At 43.3% G+C, this 14,502-nt stretch overlaps 1 protein-coding gene across 2 annotated transcripts in view; it reads right to left on the bottom strand.

Annotated features, from left to right (window-relative positions):
- Positions 1 to 267: 267 nt before the first annotated feature.
- kctd10 (potassium channel tetramerization domain containing 10) overlaps positions 268 to 14,502 on the bottom strand; it is a 38,983-nt gene continuing 24,748 nt past the window's right edge. For both annotated transcript variants that reach the window (XM_060843478.1, XM_060843479.1), the window contains exons 4-7: positions 11,683 to 11,769; positions 10,686 to 10,738; positions 7,000 to 7,195; positions 268 to 2,206 (exon numbers count right to left, since the gene is read on the bottom strand). In XM_060843478.1, the coding sequence (XP_060699461.1) occupies positions 1,988 to 2,206; positions 7,000 to 7,195; positions 10,686 to 10,738; positions 11,683 to 11,769 (555 nt within the window). In that variant the 3' untranslated portion in view covers positions 268 to 1,987. The remainder of the gene's footprint in view (positions 2,207 to 6,999; positions 7,196 to 10,685; positions 10,739 to 11,682; positions 11,770 to 14,502) is intronic.

Below are 14,502 nucleotides of genomic sequence, written 5' to 3'. Positions count from 1 at the left end.
ATATGCAAAGCAGCATCAGTAGCTTTAAGCAAATAACCAGATTTAAGGGTCTGGGGGAAGTGTGGTGAGGTGGGGTAGAGAGCAGCAGGGTGCTGTGAGGGAAGGGAATATTTAATGTAAGGGTCTGGGGGAAGTGTGGGGAGGTGGGGTAGAGAGCAGCAGGGTGCTGTGAGGGAAGGGAATATTTAATGTAAGGGTCTGGGGGAAGTGTGGGGAGGTGGGGTAGAGAGCAGCAGGGTGCTGTGAGGGAAGGGAATATTTAATGTAAGGGTCTGGGGGAAGTGTGGGGAGGTGGGGTAGAGAGCAGCAGGGTGCTGTGAGGGAAGGGAATATTTAATGTAAGGGTCTGGGGGAAGTGTGGTGAGGTGGGGTAGAGAGCAGCAGGGTGCTGTGAGGGAAGGAAATATTTAATGTAAGGGTCTGGGGGAAGTGTGGTGAGGTGGGGTAGAGAGTAGCAGGGTGCTGTGAGGGAAGGGAATATTTAATGTAAGGGTCTGGGGGAAGTGTGGTGAGGTGGGGTAGAGAGCAGCAGGGTGCTGTGAGGGAAGGGAATATTTAATGTAAGGGTCTGGGGGAAGTGTGGTGAGGTGGGGTAGAGAGTAGCAGGGTGCTGTGAGGGAAGGGAAGGGAAGGGAATATTTAATGCCAATGCCATAAACAACTGTTGAACTTTGGGCCAAAATATATAATAATTTAAAGAGTTACATTGTTCTGTAATCTGCTTTGATCAGGAAGAGAACCTTACTGTGTGCTTGGCAGAAATCTAACACACATTTGAAAGTAGAAATGATGTAGATAGCTGCTGTTCCACCTGATATCAGTACACCGTGAATGATGGTCACGTGTTCTTCATGTCTGGACAAATCCAGACGGTCCGAGAGATTATACTGTAGAGCACAAGTACATTGAGCTCATGCGTGTTCTGCACATGTGATAATAATCAGCTCTTCCATCAACCACTGTTATTTAAAAACACCTCAATAAATACCTGCCTAATAATGACCAAGTGGCAGCTCAGGAGTCAAACTGACATAACACATGACAACCAGCTGAAACTGGAACAGGCCAGAGAGAAACAGTGGGAAGGGAGTTGAGTGCTACAAGTCAATTGTGAGTGGGCTTTGGGGAGAATATTTTTTAAAAAGTCCTCTTCATTGATCTTCAACAAACTGAGAAAATCAATTATAGTTTCATCTATACCTTAGCAAGAACAGCGACTGATTACAGCTCTCTGGGTTGCAAGGAAATGCAAGAATTGTGAGAAGGGCCTCCTCATTAAAAATTACTATGTCAGTGTATAAAACACAAAAGGCAAGACTACTCCATGAAAAAATCCTAATTCTGCTTTGATTGGACGGAAGGAAATTAAACATTGCTTACGTGATATCTGTAACTTATCAACAAAAAAAGAAAGGCTATTTTTATGAAGGAACAGTGCCCAAAGGTGGAAACACACAACAGGGCCAGCATCTTTCTGAAGGACAGGTATCAGGATACTGTTCAGCACACAGCGAGCAGTACGCCTTCCTTTCTGATGAACCTGCTGTGCCTCTCCACAATTTTCAGTCAATTGTGATCTCTGCTCCACAAGATTGGAAAAACAATGAAAATAAATTAACTGTTCAGTTATATTTTCTGTGAAGAGTAATAGTTGAACACATTCTGTACAATTTAAGAAGTGCATTGCCTCTTCTTCAATAATTACAGTGCTGTGTAAGGCTAGAGTCTAACCGTGTAATCGGGATACCCAGACTACATTGTGCAGTGTGTCCATTCTTTAGCGCTCCATGTACTGCACATCATGAGTTCTTCAGTCTGGCTTAGTTTTACCGATTGACGTTAATCTATTCACTATTCTAAAACGTTATAGGAACCTCATTTTGTGATAAAGTTGTCTCTTCTCTATCACTTTCTCCAGGGAAAGTAAGGAGAAAAGGGTTCAAGAGTAGGACCTATGGACAGACAGACAGACGCCAAGCAGTTCCTCTCACTGGTGGAGGTGTGATCGGTCATCTGGCCGCTTGATGTGAATCCTCCGAACCCGTTCAATCCTATCCCGCTCCTCCTCTTCCTCGAGGTGATGAGACCGACCTGCCGCTCCTCCAGTCGCTTCTAACAGTGCGTTATCCGGCCCACGTCCATCCTGAGTCTCGTACAGTAAAATATTCAGGGTCTCTTCATAGATTCGAGCTTCAGGAAACTCAACCTGTGGAAGGGACAGGATGTCAATCCACATGCGCACACACACACACCTCACAACGTTGCACATCAAAAGCAGCGAATTCTAGCAACCCGACAGCAGTGTCTCAATTCATTTTCTTCACCCAATAACGAGCAAGCATTCCTTCACTATCAGGGTGATGCCTGTCTTAGTGAAACCCTGTGCATGAATCTTCTATTCTGTTAATTAACCTGTGCAGACATGTTATGGCACAGCTCTGGAACAGCTGAGATGTGAACCCAGGTTTTCTGGCTCAGAGGTAGGGGCATGAACACTACGCCACAGCAGACCCCAAATGAATCTTCTATTGCTTAGCTCATAAGGAGCACTGTGGTTTACACCGTGGAGGTCCTGATAACTGGGACCTTAAAATGAATAACAAACAAACATTAGACTTTATATTTGTACAGAGTTTGGCATGAATTCCTCATGTCCCAAGATGTTTCACAGTAAATTGAGTTACTTTGTAGCATGGTCACTGCTGTAATGCAGTAATCATCAATGTGCACACGATAACGTCAGCTCTGAGATAATGGCCAGATAATCTGTTTGCAAATCTGGATGAGGGACAAACATTAACCAGGGGCACTCTCCAGATTTTCCGCTAACTGCCTCATAGGATTTCCTCTGAACATGTCGACACCTTCATATCACTTTCATATTTACTGCACTTCAATATAAAAAAGGACAAATGCAGTATGGTAAATGTGAAATAGAATAGAAAACACGGGGGTCAAACGGGAAGGCGAGCTGATGTCTTGGTCAAACATTTCCCTGGGAACTCTCAAGGGCCATCTCTGAGCTTCTGCCTTCAGGTGTTGATTAATCGAGTAGCTGTGCAGTTCCAGCACTTTCTGGCTACATCACTTTTCCAGTGCAGCACAACTACAGTGAACTGAGCTTCCTGTACAATACGAGGGTGCAGTCAAAAGTAGACTGTTTACTTCAAGGGACCTTGCTACCTACCCCAGTTCATGAGCTGTCTGGATCTCTCACTTACTGAATGGGTCACTGATTAATGAAACGTGTTATCATGCTGAACAGGATTTTACAATGTAACAACTTAAATGGTATTGATTGTACAAGAATTGGTCACCTGCCAATAGAACTCCCAATAACGTTTCAGGCTACAGAGCTTTAATAATGAATTAGTATAATGTAATTGTGAAGTAACACAGTCAATTGAAGGTACAAGAGAGTGTAACACCATGATAGGACAGCAACTCATTCCCACAAAGCACAGGCAGAAGCTGAAGGGGCTAAGATTATGAACCAGCCTCGATCATGGGTCACATTAGTTACACAGAATTGAAGGTTAGTGTGTTGTGGGAGTGGCAGGGAGAAGAGGAGGAACAGGAAGTAAATTACATTAGCAGATTTTAAAAAATTCACCATGGGATGCAGTGTTGCTGGCTGCAGCAGTAATTATTAGTCAACCCTAACTGGCCTGCCTACTGGAATTATTACTGTCCACGGGATGTATGGATACCATTCCAATGCTCACTAAATATGTCAAATTCCCTCCTTCTGCATCATCACTACTCTGTGATTTATGCTTAGTGCATACATGTATGGAACAAGCTGCCAGAGGAAGTGGTAGAGGCCAGTACAATTACACATTTAAAAGGCATCTGGATGGGTATACGAATAGGAAGGGTTTAGAGGATTATGGGCCAAGTGCTAGCAAATGGGACTAGATTAGGTTACGATATTTGGTCAGTGTGGACTAGTTAGGCTAAAGAGTCTGTTTCCATGCCATATATCTCAATGAGTCTTCCATGTTACATAGTATCATACTGTACTTGGGCAGTACGGTGGCACAGTAGTTAGCACTGGTTGTCTCACAGTGCCAGAGACCTGGGTTCAATTCCCGTCTCAGGCGTGTGACTGTGTGGAGTTTGCACATTCTCCCTGTATCTGTGTGGATTTCCTCCGGGTGCTCCTGTTTCCTCCCACAGTCCAAAGATGTGCAGGTTAGGTGAATTGGCCATGCTAAATTGCCTGTAGTGTTACATGATGGGGTAAATGTAGGGGAATGGGTCTGGGTGGGTTGTGCTTCAGCGGGTCAGTGTGGACTTGTTGGGCCGAAGGGCCTGTTTCCACACTGTAAATAATCTAATCTAATTTCCATTCCACAATGGACACTGAACAGGAAGTGGAAATCTTTAAGGAGGTTACTGAGGTGGGGATGATGATGGTGGAACAGGTAGCAAACCACAGAGCTTGTGGAGATTTTTCAGTGTGGGACACAGTTCTGATAGCAGCAGTGGTGGTGTGGATGAAGGTGCAGCAGACCACAGAAGAAAGAGTGAAGCTTTCATCCTTAGAGAAGACTGCAGAGGGTGGCGAGAGAAGGGCCTGTGTATGAGAGATCATCAAGACCAGCAAGGACTGTGAGAGTGGGACAGGGAGTTTCAAATAGGAACATGGGTACTGAACATGCTGAGGAGATGACAGATACCTTCATCATTTAAGCATGGAACGTACAAATCAATGAATTCTGTCTGTCCATCTGAAACTGCGCTGCACTCACCACCCCCCTCCCAATTCATCCTGAGGTAACTATATTTAAACAGTAGTTAAAAAAATCAGCAAGCATTTTTAACAATAGCAGCCATTAACAATATACAGAAATATTATTTTCTATTGAAGATTTCAACATAGACTTAATGAAATCCTTCAGTTCAGTTGCTATCATGAGACAATGACACACCTGAGTAATTGGAAGATATTCTGGAATCTCAGCGTTCAGATGATAGATCCATTCAAGGTTTATCGCTGCACCTTGTGTGACCCCACGTTTAATGAGATCGATTCCTTGTAACTATACCACTGCACTCTATTTCACAAAATATCCAAAGCCATAATGACTATTTAATGACATCCTGCTTCAAGAACACAAAAAGCTAGTCTCATTCCATTGCTGACAAAGTGGGTGATAACAATGAACAAGAGTCTGTGTGGAGCGTGGCTGTGCCTTAGTCAGAAGCAGCACTAGCCAGCTTGACTACGGCCATGGATGGGAGCCCCATCGGAGTACCTCAATCTCAGCTCACTCCTCCTCAAAGCCATACTGCCAAGTGCTGCACTGTCAGAAAATCTGGCGAAGACAAAAGTCAACATCCTACTTTTCCCCTCAACTGGATTAAAAATCACCCTGTACAACTGGTGGAAGAAAAGGGGATGTTTCTCCTGTTTCAGACCAATGGTTTCCCTCCATCAATATCACTGAACACGGAGCTGGCCAAGCTTGCTGCTTTACTCCCTCTGAACCTGCACAACAGATGGCACAGTGGTTAGCACTGCTGCTTCACAGCGCCAGAGACCCGGGTTCAATTCCCGACTCAGGCGACTGACTGTGTGGAGTTTGCACGTTCTCCCCGTGTCTGCGTGGGTTTCCTCTCACAGTCCAAAGATGTGCGGGTCAGGTGAATTGGCCATGCTAAATTGCCCGTAGTGTTAGGTAAGGGGTAAATGTATGGGTGGGTTGCGCTTCGGCGGGTCGGTGTGGACTTGTTGGGCTGAAGGGCCTGTTTCCACACTGTAAGTAATCTAATCTAATCTAAACAGAAACTGCACTTCAGAAAGGGCTGCAGCCACTGAGAAGTGCTCTGCAGTTCTGATAGACAGTACTAGCAATACAAATTCTTATTTATTCCTGGCCATTACACCATTCTGTTTACCACTGAGAACAGCAATGACCTTGTTCACCCTGAATGGTTGATAGAATATTGCTCTTCAACATACTGAAATTACTCAAATTAAAACAATAAAATAGTTTCATTATAGATCAGTTAACCAAGAGCAGTATAGGTCCATTGTTTCCAGTTCTGGAAAAGTGTCACACAGCACGGAAACAGACCCTTCATTCCAACCAGTCCATGCTGACCATAACCCAAACTAAAAACTATTCCCACCGGCCTGCTCCTGGCCCATATCCCTCCAAACTGTCCCGATTCATGTTCTAAATGTTGTAACTGTGCTGGCATCCACCACTTCATCAGGAAATTCATTTCATACCAAATCACCCTCTGTGAAAAACATGTTCTCATATCACACTGGAACTAAAAACATTAACCCTGCTGCTGACTCTCTCCACAGATGCCGTGGTTTAAGAAGGGAGTTTACCCCCACCTTCTCAAGGGGAGGTAGGGATGAGCAACAAATGCTTATCCAGCCAGCAATACCTATATCCAATGCATGAATTAAAAATGAGATGCTTCTAGACCTATGTTTCACCTGCACTTGCTGACTTTATTCTATTTATTGAATGCCAGTTGGGACTCAGCATAGTCATTGGAGTCAGAAGGTTAGGGGATCAAGGCCCGTTCCAGGAATACAGCAGCAGGATCAAGGCCAGTTTTCGGAGGGGGGGGGGGGGAGAGAATGTGTGTGCTACATTTGTGAAGATGCCATCTTTAAGACTATATGCCTGCTCAGGTGGATTTGAGACATCCCATGGCATGACTTCAAGTAAAAGTTGGTGAGGTATTTTGGGTGTTCTGGCCAAGATTTATTAGTTAACTAACATTGCAAATAGGTCTGGTCGTTATCACATCGCTGCAAGCAGAAGCCTACTATGTGTAAGTTGGTTGCTATGGTTCCAACATTATACCGGTGGTGATTGTTGTAAGGGACTGCACTGTCTGTAAAGCACCTGGAGAGGTCTGATGGTTGTAAAAGGTGCGGTTTTAATGCCATTTTCATAAGAACGTGCACCCTGGTCACAAATACGGTGGGGCTCTATAAGGTGGATCACCCTGCAAGTTAAAACCCACCTTGGTCTGTTTCTTCTCTGTTGCGTACACAATGGAGGTGCAGCAGACCTCAGCAATCTTCCGGCCCTGCCCATAGAAGGACCAGCAGCAGATTTCATCGCCAAGGACATCCTTTATGAAGAGCACTCTCCCATTAAAACGCAGCGACAACTTGTCAAACAGCTCAATGTTCTTCAGCATATTGTCATCCGAGTTGCTGAAAGTACAAAAGACACGGTAACTTGAAACAGATTGGTCGGTCTATCTGAATTCTGGCTTTCACCGAATGATATAAAGGTCCCAGCCCCAATAACAACGCCTCAATTCCTACAAATATTAAATCGCATCTGAATTTCAAGCCTTTGGGACAGTCACAGCTTATGAAAGGTATTAGATAAATGCTTACAGGTTAAGATTCCAAATTCGCCTATTAGTTTCTCGATTTTTTTTTTATTTTTGACCATGTGTCCTAATTTTGTTTGATAAATGTTATTGTGAAATGCTGAGGCCATTGAATTACACCAAGGATGTTACTTCAATGAATTGTAGCTCATTACTGAAGCTGAGATGGAAGAATTCTGTCTCTTGCGATCTAATAACAAGGGAGTACATGATGAACAGTAGGACTCTGGGAACCAGAGGATCGAGGGACCTTGGTGTGTTTAAGGTATCAGGACAGGTGGATACATTGGTTACAAATATACACGGCATAATGCCCTTACTGGGCAATCATAGTTTAAGAGCAGGAGGATAATGCTGGAATTGTATCATTGTTGGTTAGAGTTCTGTGTGCAGTTCTGGAATCCACATTATAGGAGGGAAGTGATGGCACTGGAGATTTACCGGGGTGTTGCCTGGGCTAGAGAGTTTCAGTTATAAACAGAGATTGGACTGACTGGAATTACTTTCTTTAAAGGAGGTGGGGGGGAATCACAATGGAATATATAACGTTACAAGGGGCATGGACAGGGCTAGACAGGAAGGAACTTTTCCCCTTGGTGGAGGAATCAATAACAAGGCATGGCAGGTGGGGCATGGATTTAAGGGAAGAGGTGAGAGGTTTAGAGTCATAGAGATATACAGCATGGAAACAGACCCTCTGGTACAATCCATCCATGCAGACCAGATATCCCAACCCAATCTAGCCCCACCTGTCAACACCCGGCCCATATCCCTTCAAACCCTTTCTATCCATATACCCATCCAGATACCTTTAAAATGCTGTAATTGTATCAGCCTCCACCACTTCCTCTGGCAGCTCATTCCATACATGTACCATCCTCTGTGTGAAAACGCTGCCCCATAGGTCTCTTTTATATGTTTCCCCTCTCACCCTAAACCCATGTCCTCTAGTTCTGAACCCCCCCACCCCAGGGAAAAGACTTTGTGTATTTACCCTATCCATGCCCCTCATGATTTTGTGAACCTCTGTATAAGGTTTAGCCTCCGACGCTCCAGGGAAAACAGCCCCAGCCTATTCAACCTCACCCTATAGCTCAAATCCTTTAACTCTGACAACATCCTTGTAAATCTTTTCTGAACCCTTTCAAGTTTCACAACATCTTTCTGGTAGGAAGGAGATCAGAACTGCACGCAATATTCCAACAGTGGCCTAACCAATGTCCTGTACAGCCGCAACATGACCTCCCAACTCCTGTACTCAATACTCTGACCAATAAAGGAAAGCATACCAAATGCCGCCTTCACTATCCTATCTAACTACGACTCCACTTTCAAGGTGCTATGAACCTGCGATCCAAGGTCTCTTTGTTCAGCAACACTCCATAGGACCTTACCATTAAGTGTATAAGTCCTGCTAATATTTGCTTTCCCAAAATGCAGCACCTTGCATTTATCTGAATTAAACTTCATCTGCCACTTCTCAGCCCATTGTCCCATCTGGTCAAGAGCCTGTTGTAATCTGAGGTAACCCTCTTCGCTGTCCACTATACCTCCAATTTTGGTGTCATCTGAAAACTTACCAACTGTATCTCTTATGCTCGCATCCAAATCATTTATGTAAATGACAAAATGTGGAGGACTCCGCATCGAGCCTTGTGGTACTCCACTGGTCACAGGCCTCCAATCTGAAAAACAACCCTCCACCACTACCCTCTGTCTTCTACCTTTGAGCCAGTTCTGTATCCAAATGGCTAGTTCTTCCTGTATTCCATAAGATCTAACCTTGCTAATCAGTCTTCCATGGAGAACCTTGTCGAATGCCTTCCTGAAGTCCATATAGATCACATCTACTGCTCTGCCCTCATCAATCCTCTTTGTTACTTCATCAAAAAACTCAATCAAGTTTGAGAGACATGATTTCCCATGCACAAAGCCATGTGCATTATCCCTGATCAGTCCTTGCCTTTCCAAATACATGCACATCCTGTCCCTCAGGATTCCCTCCAACAACTTGCCCACCACCGATGTCAGGCTCACTAGCCTATAGTTCCCTGGCTTGTCCATACCACCCTTCTTAAACAGTGGCATCACTTTAGCCAGCCTCCAGTCTTCCAGAACCTCACCTGTGACTATTGATGATACAAATATCCCAGCAAGAGGCCCAGCAATCACTTCCCTAGCTTCCCACAGAGTTCTAAGGTACACCTGATCAGATCCTGGGGATTTATCCACCTTTATGCGTTTCCAGACATTCAGTACTTCCTCCTCTAATATTTACAGGAAATGTTAGAAAAAAATCTTTTCATGGGGGCGGTGGGAATCTGGAGCTCACTGTCTGTAATGGTAGGAACCCTCATAACATTGAAGGAGTATTTAAATGTATGTTTGTAATGCTAAGGCATACAAAGCCATGGGCCAAGTGTTGTAAAATGCCATTAAAATTCAGAGGTAGTTGTTGTTGACTGCTAAGGATACAATGGACTAAAGGGCCTTTTTCGGGCTGTAGATCTCTATTGCTATTTATATCACATGTTTGCTTTATTTTTGTATGGACTCTGTTCCTGCTTACAGAATATATACATCCCAGCTAAATGACTTGTTCTCACTGAGCTGGTTTACTGAAGGTGTGTGAAGGAGTAACTGATTCTCCAGTACTCCCTCATTCTGTTCAGGAAACAGTGCCCAGGATTAACAGAAAAACCATAAGTGCAGAACAGCATCACAGTGCACTCCACTGGGTGCTGCTCTACCTGACCCACTACTCCTATTCTCAAAAAGGCATCGATTCCTGCTGAGACACTGCTTTAGACTTGGTCGATGGTCACTGAGGGACAAGCCCACTGGAACCCTCATCCTTCAGAACAGGTCCCAATGATGTCAGCCCTGTATCCCACTTCTCTAATTCTAATCTGATGCACACCTTGTTTTCCAGGGCTGTATCACTGGCAATCCACACCTCCTCCTGCCTGTGCGCCATGACCTTGAAACTGCTGGCTTTAAACGTCTGCATTTCTCTACCTCCCACTCCTCCAATGAAGATGCTTCTCAAAGTCCTACCTCTTTGACCAGGCTTTCAGTCACCTGCTCCAATGCTGTCTTAGCTGGTCTGATATCAAATTTTGAAGCCTTTGGATGCTTTACTTTATAGGTTCTTCATAAATTACACACACACACACACACACACACACACACCACTGGGATCTTTTAATCTACAGCTTCGTGTACCAGCCATTTGGCTGTCATAAGAGTTTTGTATTTTAAAATTCTGTTAGTAATGTGGCACTGATCAGATGGTCTTTGCTTACCTGGTGTAGGAGTATTTGTTGTTGCTTCTGTTGTACAACAGCTTAACTGCAGGCTACAAACAGAAAAGAATATTCGTAGTAGATACGACTTCAAGACATGAATGACAACTAGTCAATAAGAACATAGCCTTGTTCATCTGCTATACGGTTTCAAACTAGTCACACTGATTAGATCAAAACAATCTCTCCCTGGTGGCGGGATGGAGTCAACAGGAAATAAACATGCGCACTCAATCTAACTCAAGGAAGATTTTTTTTATTTGTTAACGGAATACAAGGTTGCTGCCTACAGTATTTATTGTCCTAACTGCCTTCAAATTAGGAGCTGGACATTCCTGAGCGGCTATCCTTGGGGTGGAGGGGCTCCCAGTGTTATGTGAGGGAGTTCCAAGATTTTCACCCAGCCACACTGAAGGAACAGCGATATCTTTCCAAGTGAATGGCTTGAAAGGGAACTTGTAGATATTTTCTGTCCATGGCATTCCAAGTAGTAGAGGGTATGGTTCAGAAAGGGGTGTCACAGGAGCCTTAGGAAGTTACTGCAGTGCATGGTACAGTGCTACTCAGTGTCGGTTTTAAAGGGAACAAATGGATTGCTATTAGGTGGGCTACTTTGTCCATGAAGCTGTTGAGTTTCTGAGTGTGGTCGGAGCTGAATCCATTCAGACAAGTGAAGTATTTCATCCCACCCCAGAAAGTGTGGGGAAATACCACAGTATGCCAGTGACTGGCTCATATTAGCAATTCCATTCCTGTGATTGGGGTGGAAGGGGAAGCATCTTACATAGGGTTAAAGGACAAGTTTGGCTTTAGCACATCGGCAATCCAGTTTGCATGGAATTGAGCTTTGTTGTCTCATTGTCCAGGCATGACTTAATACCAGCATTGGATAGAGAGAACGGAAAAACAGGCCTTACATGCCTAACCTTAACCTTTCATAGAGAAGAAGCATCTTCAGTGATGCGCTCCCAATGGCAAGCTTGCTGATTGCTCTAACCTTGTTAGAAGTTGCTATCAATCGCTGCTCCTCTTTGTTGGATGTGATCACAGGAACTTTACAGAAAGGCTCATAAGTTTCTTTCTGCTGCAAAACAAACACAGATACCTCAGAAAATTGCAAGAACTGAAAATATCTGAAAAAAATCGCAGCAAACAGAGCATTTTTTAAAAATCAAAATTATGCAAAGATGCAGCAGTCAAATGCAATTGTGTGTGAAGTGCTTTGGTGAGATGAAGCTAATCAAAGCAAAGCATCAAGATTCTGGTCACCTTGCACTGTGTGGTCTGGCATCAGTCTTCCTTTTGTATCTGTGGGAAGGTGCCTCAGGGTGTTTATTTGTTTGAGAAATGCTGCATCAATATAATGATTCATTGACTGCTGGCCTACAACATCTGGATACATTGACTACTGGATTCACTACTGTTGCAAGATTATCTTCTGTTTCTCCTCTAAATATCTGAACTCCTCTAAGTAGGATATTCTGCCCATTTTTTTGTCCAAGAATATAAAATCCAATTCACTGGAATATCAAATGCTTAAGGGGCTACATTATGGAGAACAAACTTGAGCTGTAATGTCTTGAATTAAAGATAGTTGGTAAAAGAACAAGATGGGCTATGAGGCAAATTTCTTAGTGCAGCCTGTTGGCATGGTTTGGGTATGTACTGCTGAAAAGGACGGTGGAAGCAGATTCAGAAGTAATGTCCAAAAGGGAACTAGATAATATCTTGTAAGGGAATGTTTGCAGGGCTGTGGGGTAAGGGCAGGCTGAATGCAGTAATTGGGCATGCTGGTAAAGAGCTGGAGCAGATAGAATGGGCTGAGGCACCCTCATTCCATTGAGAGATTCTAATCACTGTTCCTGGCATCCTCACCCAGTTCTTATTGGTGTAAATAAATTCTTTCTCCTGATCCTGCATCAGTATTCGGTGGTCCTCGTGCCCAGACATTACCAAAAGCGTTTTATTTTATTTTCATTTGCTTCCTTTGCCGTACATACTTCTATCAGGTCCCCTCAGAAGCTTCCCTTTCTGTGTCTGAGAAGCCCTTGCTTATCACATTGTAGGCCACAGCTTCTCTTCTGAGATCAATCTTGCTGAACTGTGCAACACTGCCTTCAATTCCTGAATCCTCTAATTACATAGTCAGCAGCATTGCTGTGCAATATAGTGCGCATAGAGTCTGTTATGAAGTTGAAGGCGTATACTGCACCTTTAATAGATAGTGAATGCAGTTTTGCACTGACAGCTTACAAGCACCAGGCACAGGACTAACCAGCAGTCTCAGAGGGGACTGGAAAATTGAAAATGGGTAACACTTGGCTATGAAATAAATATCCGAGTTGATTGCTGTTTTGACAACAATTCAAATTTAACCAGTTTAAATTATGCCCAGGATACTAAAACCCAATCAAGTTTGAATTTATTGTTTTTACCAACATTGAACCAGAGACAATTCGATGTAAGGTGTATAAAAAAGGCTGGCAGTTTGAATGCTAGACAGAGTAACTGCCATTGAGCGAGCAACTGCCATTTGAAACTCTCTTGAAAGGTACGTTTCACATGATACATCTTCACAGTAAAAAGACGATGACCCAGGGAGATCTTCAACTGGAAGCAGAAAGACACCGGATGTGACAGCTATTGTATGGTTTTGAAATTAAGTTGATGTAATTTTAAGAAGTGTTTTATTGGAGCAGTACATTGTTATAGCGTTGATGTCAGATAATAAGCAGTTAAGAGAAAGGGGGGGCTTACGAGTTGTGAACGGTTATTGTTTAACGTTCACCTTTAGAGTTAAAGAATAAATTGATATTATTTTCTTTAAATAGTGGAAGTTGGGAGCTCTCATCATTCATATTTTAACAGATTATGAGGTGAGATGAGCTTTTCTGGGTGTTTGGTTTAATTAACAGAGGGGTTCACCGCAGTGTCAGAAACATTCAGGGAATGTGGAGTGAATCCTGTTGCAGAAACTCATGGCAGTGGCTGTCTTAGCTAAAACGTGGAGTTGGATAAGGAATTAGCTAAAATACTGGGCAATAGTTAGGGCATAGTACTGGCTAAGGTGACATACTGAATGGTGTGTCCCATTACGTAAGGAATTTAGATTCAGAAATGTAAAGGAAATTTGTTGCATGGTAATGGGGCTAAATGGCCACCTCTCTTTTTGCCTCGGTTTCTGCAGCTTGCACTGCCCCATAGTAGTCTGGAATTTGAATGCTGAAGAGAGAGAGGGAGGCATGTGAAGTTTTCCACCTTGCATTCATCTGGACAAACACAAGAATACCACCTTTCAAACAATCACATCAATTTACCAATAGTCTGAAGCATATTGTTTGTTGTTGCATTTTCTATGGCAACACATCAGCCAATTGGAGTCAAATTACCAAACTATCAGCACCATTTTTTGTTGTATCAATTATTGCCATTCTTTGAAATTTGCTATTCTTGCATTTGTCCTGATGAGTGTAAAATGAAAGGCCTTGGCAAACGGTTTCTCTTGTTAGCAATATTCAGGATTGTGTAGTATTAATTTTCATTAGCTGCAAACCAACACAACTTCAAATTTTGTCAATTTCCCAATCTACTTAGTACGGTTTACCATAATTTCCATGTCATGGTTGATCAGTATTTCATCTCCATTCACATCATTGTTGCTCCATGACTCTCGTCGCTATTCTAATAAACTTTATCAGTCATTGCTGAATGATCCAGCTTTAATTTTAAGATTTGATACCTGTTCTGGTGATCCTCAGAGGAGATGGCCAATTCTCTTTAATTTAAGTGATTTCAAGTAGATCACTGCTCAAGCTCC

The sequence above is a fragment of the Hemiscyllium ocellatum genome, chromosome 24, assembly GCF_020745735.1.
Source record: "Hemiscyllium ocellatum isolate sHemOce1 chromosome 24, sHemOce1.pat.X.cur, whole genome shotgun sequence".
In the NCBI taxonomy this organism is placed as follows: Eukaryota; Metazoa; Chordata; class Chondrichthyes; order Orectolobiformes; family Hemiscylliidae; genus Hemiscyllium; species Hemiscyllium ocellatum.
The sequence above is the reverse complement of the archived record's forward strand: the minus strand, read 5'-3'. Positions and strand labels throughout refer to the sequence as shown.